Source organism: Oncorhynchus mykiss, chromosome 26 (assembly GCF_013265735.2).
Source record: "Oncorhynchus mykiss isolate Arlee chromosome 26, USDA_OmykA_1.1, whole genome shotgun sequence".
Lineage (NCBI taxonomy): Eukaryota > Metazoa > Chordata > Actinopteri > Salmoniformes > Salmonidae > Oncorhynchus > Oncorhynchus mykiss.
The window spans coordinates 7,127,033-7,135,778 of NC_048590.1; the positions used below are offsets into that span (position 1 = coordinate 7,127,033).

Sequence of the window (8,746 nt, forward strand, 5' to 3'; positions counted from 1 at the left end):
TAGACCAGGTGTGGTTTTGATACTGGGACAGTAGACCAGGTGTGGTTATGATACTGGGACAGTAGACCAGGTGTGGTTTTGATACTGGGACAGTAGACCAGGTGTGGTTATGATACTGGGACAGTATACCAGTTGTGGTTATGATACTGGGACAGTAGACCTATACCAGGTATGGTTATGATACAGGGACAGTAGACCAGGTGTGGTTATGATACTGGGACAGTAGACCAGGTATGGTTATGATACTGGGACAGTAGACCAGGTATGGTTATGATACTGGGACAGTAGACCAGGTATGGTTATGATACTAGGACAGTAGACCCGGTATGGTTATGATACTGGGACAGTATACCAGGTATGGTTATGATACTGGGACAGTAGACCTATACCAGGTATGGTTATGATACTGGGACAGTAGACCAGGTATGGTTATGATACTGGGACAGTATACCAGGTATGGTTATGATACTGGGACAGTATACCAGGTATGGTTATGATACTGGGACAGTAGACCAGGTATGGTTATGATACTGGGACAGTATACCAGGTATGGTTATGATACTGGGACAGTATACCAGGTATGGTTATGATACTGGGACAGTAGACCAGGTATGGTTATGATACTGGGACAGTAGACCAGGTATGGTTATGATACTGGGACAGTAGACCAGGTATGGTTATGATACTGGGACAGTAGACCTATACCAGGCGTGGTATTGATACTGGGACAGTATACCAGGTATGGTTATGATACTGGGACAGTAGACCAGGTATGGTTATGATACTGGGACAGTATACCAGGTATGGTTATGATACTGGGACAGTATACCAGGTGTGGTTATGATACTGGGACAGTATACCAGGTATGGTTATGATACTGGGACAGTATACCAGGTATAGTTATGATACTGGGACAGTATACCAGGTGTGGTTATGATACTGGGACAGTATACCAGATGTGGTTATGATACTGGGACAGTAGATCAGGTGTGGTTATGATACTGGGACAGTAGACCAGGTGTGGTTATGATACTGGGACAGTAGACCAGGTATGGTTATGATACTGGGACAGTAGACCAGGTATGGTTATGATACTGGGACAGTAGACCAGGTATGGTTATGATACTGGGACAGTAGACCAGGTGTGGTTATGATACTGGGACAGTAGACCAGGTATGGTTATGATACTGGGACAGTAGACCAGGTATGGTTATGATACTGGGACAGTAGACCTATACCAGGTATGGTTATGATACTGGGACAGTAGACCAGGTATGGTTATGATACTGGGACAGTAGACCTATACCAGGTATGGTTATGATACTGGGACAGTATACCAGGTGTGGTTATGATACTGGGACAGTATACCAGGTATGGTTATGATACTGGGACAGTAGACCAGGTGTGGTTATGATACTGGGACAGTAGACCTATACCAGGTATGGTTATGATACTGGGACAGTAGACCAGGTATGGTTATGATACTGGGACAGTATACCAGGCATGGTTATGATACAGGGACAGTAGACCTATACCAGGTATGGTTATGATACTGGGACAGTAGACCAGGTATGGTTATGATACTGGGACAGTATACCAGGCATGGTTATGATACTGGGACAGTAGACCTATACCAGGTATGGTTATGATACTGGGACAGTATACCAGGTGTGGTTATGATACTGAGACAGTATACCAGGTGTGGTTATGATACTGGGACAGTAGACCAGGTATGGTTATGATACTGAGACAGTAGACCAGGTATGGTTATGATACTAGGACAGTAGACCAGGTGTGGTTATGATACTGGGACAGTAGACCAGGTATGGTTATGATACTGGGACAGTAGACCAGGTATGGTTATGATACTGGGACAGTAGACCTATACCAGGTATGGTTATGATACTGGGACAGTATACCAGGTATGGTTATGATACTGGGACAGTAGACCAGGTATGGTTATGATACTGGGACAGTAGACCAGGTATGGTTATGATACTGGGACAGTAGACCAGGTATGGTTATGATACTGGGACAGTAGACCTATACCAGGTATGGTTATGATACTGAGACAGTATACCAGGTATGGTTATGATACTGGGACAGTATACCAGGTATGGTTATGATACTGGGACAGTATACCAGGTGTGGTTATGATACTGGGACAGTATACCAGGTATGGTTATGATACTGGGACAGTAGACCAGGTATGGCTATGATACTGGGACAGTATACCAGGTGTGGTTATGATACTGGGATAGTATACCAGGTATGGTTATGATACTGGGACAGTATACCAGGTATGGTTATGATACTGGGACAGTAGACCAGGTATGGTTATGATACTGGGACAGTATACCAGGTATGGTTATGATACTGGGACAGTATACCAGGTATGGTTATGATACTGGGACAGTAGACCAGGTATGGTTATGATACTGGGACAGTATACCAGGTATGGTTATGATACTGGGACAGTAGACCAGGTATGGTTATGATACTGGGACAGTAGACCAGGTATGGTTATGATACTGGGACAGTAGACCTATACCAGGCGTGGTATTGATACTGGGACAGTATACCAGGCGTGGTATTGATACTGGGACAGTATACCAGGTATGGTAATGATACTGGGACAGTAGACCAGGTATGGTTATGATACTGGGACAGTAGACCAGGTATGGTTATGATACTGGGACAGTAGACCTATACCAGGCGTGGTATTGATACTGGGACAGTATACCAGGTGTGGTTATGTTACTGGGACAGTAGACCAGGTATGGTTATGATACTGGGACAGTATACCAGGTGTGGTTATGATACTGGGACAGTAGACCTATACCAGGTGTGGTTATGATACTGGGACAGTATACCAGGTGTGGTTATGATACTGGGACAGTAGACCAGGTATGGTTATGATACTGGGACAGTAGACCAGGTGTGGTTATGATACTGGGACAGTAGACCAGGTATGGTTATGATACTGGGACAGTAGACCAGGTATGGTTATGATACTGGGACAGTAGACCAGGTGTGGTTATGATACTGGGACAGTAGACCAGGTATGGTTATGATACTGGGACAGTAGACCAGGTATGGTTATGATACTGGGACAGTAGACCAGGTATGGTTATGATACTGGGACAGTATACCAGGTATGGTTATGATACTGGGACAGTAGACCAGGTATGGTTATGATACTGAGACAGTAGACCAGGTGTGGTTATGTTACTGGGACAGTAGACCAGGTATGGTTATGATACTGGGACAGTAGACCAGGTATGGTTATGATACTGGGACAGTAGACCAGGTATGGTTATGATACTGAGACAGTAGACCAGGTGTGGTTATGTTACTGGGACAGTAGACCAGGTATGGTTATGATACTGGGACAGTAGACCAGGTATGGTTATGATACTGGGACAGTAGACCAGGTACGGTTATGTTGTAATGACGGGGTAATGATCCTATATGGCCATCCTCACCATGGTTACCACTGAATAATGCATATGGCCCCCTTTTCTCTCCCACAACTAACTGACTGATAGACAGACAACATTAGTCCAACCCAAAACATAATTTAGCCATTTAAAATTCAATTGTCCTCCTCTGCAACCCCCCCAGACCGTTTTTGGACCAGGGCGATCTCCAATCTCTCCAGTCTGTCAAAAGAGAGTCTTAATGGGATATAATGGGTCAGCTGGATACCTTGGCAAACACTGAATGGAGAGCAATCACATAGATCAAATATACAGGGGGAAATTGAGCTGGATTCCATACAGAGGCAGGGGGGATATAGAGAGAGAGGAGGGCAATACAAATTGATGGGTCCAGCAAACATAATAATGTGCTTCCCCAGTCCATGTAATCATCCCTTTAAAAAGGCTCAGACATCGTAGAGGGCTGTTGACTGACGGATACCCTCATAGACAGACGAGTGAGAGAGACGGAGAGAGAGCGAGAGAGGGGGACAGAGAGAGAGAGACGGACAGAGAGAGAGAGACGGACAGAGAGAGTGAGAGAGACAGAGAGAGAGAGAGAGAAAGAGGGGCAGAGAGAGAGAGGGGGACAAAGAGAGAGAGAGATGGACAGAGAGAGAGAGGGGGACAGAGAAAGAGAGAGATGGACAGAGAGAGTGAGAGAGACAGAGAGAGAGAGACAGAGAGAGAGAGGGGCAGACAGAGAGAGAGAGACAAAGCGAGAGAGAGACAGAGAGACAGAGAGAGAGGGGCAGAGAGAGAGTTACAGAGAAAGCCAGAGAGAGAGAATTAGGCCGATACCTGCTAAGTATCAAAATCCAGAAAATATCCGTTAAATTCTACAACCATCTAAAAGGAAGCGATTTCCAAACCTTCCATAACAAAGCCATCACCTACAGGGAGATGAACCTGGAGAAGAGTCCCCTAAGCAAGCTGGTCCTGGGGCTCTGTTCACAAACACAAACAGACCCCCAGAACAGCAACACAATTAGACCAAATCATGAGAAAACAAAAATATAATTACTTGATACACTGGACATATATATATATTTTTAAACAGAGCAAACTAGAATGTTATTTGACCATAAACAGAGAGTACACAGTGGCAGAATACCTGACCACTGACTGACCCAAACCTAAGGAAAGCTTTGACTTTGTACAGACTCAGTGAGCATAGCCTTGCTATTGAGAGAGGCCGCCGTAGGCAGACCTGGCTTTCAGGAGAAGACAGGCTATGTGCTCACAGCCCACAAAATGAAGTGGAAACTGAGCTGCACTTCCTAACCTCCTGCCCAATGTATGACCATATTCGAGATACATATTTCCCTCAGATTACACAGATCCACAAATAATTTGAAAACAAATCAAATTTTGATAAAGTCCAATATCAATTGGGTGAAATACCACAATACCACAAGAAACGGTTAACCAGTGAAGAACAAACACCATTGTAAATACAACCCTTATTTATATTTATTTATTTTCCCTTTTGCACATATTTACAACACTTTATATATAAATAATACATTTGAAATGTCTGTATTCTTCCGGAACATTTCAAAGTGTAATATTTACTGTTCATTTTTGATAGTTTATTTTAACTTTTGTTTATTATCTATTTCACTTGATTTGACAATGTAAACATATGTTTCTCGTGACAATAAAGCCCTTTCAATTGAATTGAGAGAAAGAAAGAGAGAAAGCGAGAGAGAGAGAGAGAGAGAGAGAGAGAGAGAGAGAGAGAGAGAGAGAGAGAGAGAGAGAGAGTGAAAGAGAGAGAGAGAAAGAGAGAGAGAAAGAGAGAGAGAGAGAGAGAGAGAGAGAGAGAGAGAGAGAGAGAGAGAAAGAGAGAGACCCTCTGACTTTCTCTATACTTCTCGTCTAATATTTCCATCAATATTTCTTCTTACCAACATGATAAAGACCCCCCCCCCCCCCCTCCGGCCACCTTGTTCCACATTGTTCTGGAAAGTCCTGGAAATGTGACTGATTGATCAGACCAGTGGATGAACATAACAGTAAAGATTAAGAGGATGAGTAATAAGCAGCATGTGCTTACACAGCGCTGTGGACTAATCCTGCCCCCACCACCGGGTCCCCACCGTCTCCCCTTTAGAGGAGCAGACACCAGTCAGGACCCACAGACACACACACAGCTCCGGGACAAGAGGGAGCCCCACAGTGTTCACTAACTTCCATTGTTCAGCAGATTCACACCACTGTTACAGAGACCAAGGGACTATCCAGGACCTGAGAGAGAGAGAGAGATCATCGTATCTCCCCAACACCAAGGGACAGAGGAAGGAGAGACAATCGGACGGGATATCCAGTGATCATAAGGGGAGTTGATCTGGACTGAAGAGGAACTGACCAGCCGTCTGCCAGTCTGACTGCGGACACGAGGAGCCAGTTACAGCTACCCATCCATCAGCACAATTCTCCAATAGATTGGCAGTGACACTTTGACAAACTTTTCCCGCATCATCGCTGATCGCCAAGGTCCCAGACGTCAGGGGAGGCCGTTGGTGTGACCTCCTCACGGCTGAAGGAAGAACCGTGACACAGCAGCTAGACTAGCCGTTGGTGTGACCTCCTCACGGCTGAAGGAAGAACCGTCACACAGCAGCTAGACTAGCCGTTGGTGTGACCTCCTCACTGCTGAAGGAAGAACCGTCACACAGCAGCTAGACTAGCCGTTGGTGTGACCTCCTCACTGCTGAAGGAAGAACCGTCACACAGCAGCTAGACTAGCCGTTGCATTGGGATACTATATCAGAACTTTTAAAGCTGTTTACAGTAACCCTCTAATAGAGGCGTGTGGGGGGGGGAAAGTGACCGGTCCACAAGACATCGTTATTGAGAAACCGTGATGGAGGAACACCTGTCTAACATCCATCCTTCCTCGTCTCCGAGTGACTCTTCAGGGAGCAGTGGCACCGACTGTGACAGCAGAGGAGGTAAACGTTTGGCTGATATGGACCTTTCTTAAAAACTGGTGCTCGGGCCAAAAGCTCAGGGAAGACAGGAAATGAGACCCTGCTAAATGCTGCTCCAGAGCTGCTTTATTCTTGCGACTAAATCAGTGAAGTTCAGACTTCAGAAACCACGTTGTGTATTATTGATTGTGTTCCGTAATGAAGAACTTGGGATCAGCATTTACCATGTGTGGTGCGGTTTGCTTCTTTACTAGCAGAACAGGTACAGGACCTCAGTACAGGACCTCAGTACAGACCTCAGTACAGGACCTCAGTACAGCCCTCAGTACAGCCCTCAGTACAGCCCTCAGTACAGGACCTCAGTACAGCCCTCAGTACAGGACCTCAGTACAGCCCTCAGTACAGCCCTCAGTACAGCCCTCAGTACTGCCCTCAGTACAGACCTCAGTACAGCCCTCAGTACAGCCCTCAGTACAGGACCTCAGTACAGCCCTCAGTACAGGACCTCAGTACAGCCCTCAGTACAGCCCTCAGTACAGCCCTCAGTACAGACCTCAGTACAGCCCTCAGTACAGGACCTCAGTACAGCCCTCAGTACAGCCCTCAGTACAGGACCTCAGTACAGCCCTCAGTACAGGACCTCAGTACAGCCCTCAGTACAGCCCTCAGTACAGACCTCAGTACAGCCCTCAGTACAGCCCTCAGTACAGGACCTCAGTACAGCCCTCAGTACAGCCCTCAGTACAGCCCTCAGTACAGCCCTCAGTACAGACCTCAGTACAGCCCTCAGTACAGGACCTCAGTACAGCCCTCAGTACAGGACCTCAGTACAGCCCTCAGTACAGCCCTCAGTACAGCCCTCAGTACAGACCTCAGTACAGCCCTCAGTACAGGACCTCAGTACAGCCCTCAGTACAGCCCTCAGTACAGGACCTCAGTACAGCCCTCAGTACAGGACCTCAGTACAGCCCTCAGTACAGCCCTCAGTACAGCCCTCAGTACAGCCCTCAGTACAGCCCTCAGTACAGGACCTCAGTACAGCCCTCAGTACAGCCCTCAGTACAGCCCTCAGTACAGCCCTCAGTACAGACCTCAGTACAGCCCTCAGTACAGCCCTCAGTACAGGACCTCAGTACAGCCCTCAGTACAGCCCTCAGTACAGGACCTCAGTACAGCCCTCAGTACAGCCCTCAGTACAGCCCTCAGTACAGCCCTCAGTACAGCCCTCAGTACAGGACCTCAGTACAGGACCTCAGTACAGGACCTCAGTACAGCCCTCAGTACAGCCCTCAGTACAGGACCTCAGTACAGGACCTCAGTACAGCCCTCAGTACAGCCCTCAGTACAGGACCTCAGTACAGCCCTCAGTACAGCCCTCAGTACAGCCCTCAGTACAGGACCTCAGTACAGCCCTCAGTACAGCCCTCAGTACAGGACCTCAGTACAGGACCTCAGTACAGCCCTCAGTACAGCCCTCAGTACAGCCCTCAGTACAGCCCTCAGTACAGCCCTCAGTACAGCCCTCAGTACAGCCCTCAGTACAGCCCTCAGTACAGCCCTCAGTACAGCCCTCTCTCCCATTAGAAACAGCAGGTTGCTGTCCAGCCTGCTGGCAGCATGGTGAGCCTGATGTAGTTGTGACTGATAACAGCGCTTAGTTTGTGGCTCCACATTTCAACACTTTAAACACGTCTGACATTTCAAATGGAATTTATTGAAATGTATTTTATTTAATTGATAGAAATACTAATTTTCAATTAGTAGGATTTTTTTTTTGGGGGGGGGGAAATAATAACCAGATCTTTGAAAAAAATATATCATTTATATTGGAGAGAAAAAAGTAATGCTGCTTAATTTGAATTTTAAATAATTTGATAGTTGGATCTTTAATGCAACACGAGCCAGCATACAGCTGTCAACAAGCATTCCTCTAACAGAGTCTCTAACTACCCCACCTCTCTTCTCTCTCTCTCTCTCTCTCTCTCTCTCTCTCTGTTGTCCCCCAGCATACAGCAGCCAACAAAGCATGCATCTAACAGTCTCTAACTACCCCACCTCCCTCTCTCTCTCTCTCTGTTGTCCCCCAGCATACATCAGCCAACAAAGCATGCATCTAACAGTCTCTAACTCCCCCACCTCTCTCTCTCCCTCTCTCTCTCTCTCCCTCTGTCTCTCTCTCTCCCTCTCTCTCTCTCCCTCTGTCTCTCTCCCTCTGTCTCTCTCTCTCTGTCTCTGTCCCTCTCTCTCTCTCTCCCCCTCTCTCTCTCTCTCTCTCCCTCTGTCTCTCTCCCTCTGTCTCTCTCTCTCTGTCTCTGTCTCTCTCTCTCTCCC

The 8,746-nt window shown here is 46.8% G+C and overlaps 1 protein-coding gene across 1 annotated transcript in view; it reads left to right on the forward strand.

Annotated features, from left to right (window-relative positions):
- The first annotated feature begins 6,206 nt into the window (after window positions 1–6,206).
- The window catches only part of LOC118944530 (photoreceptor-specific nuclear receptor-like), a 10,110-nt gene continuing 7,570 nt past the window's right edge, over window positions 6,207–8,746 (forward strand). Inside the window, exon 1 of the mRNA XM_036964382.1 lies at window positions 6,207–6,436. Within this exon, the coding sequence (XP_036820277.1) occupies window positions 6,349–6,436 (88 nt within the window). The 5' untranslated portion in view covers window positions 6,207–6,348. The remainder of the gene's footprint in view (window positions 6,437–8,746) is intronic.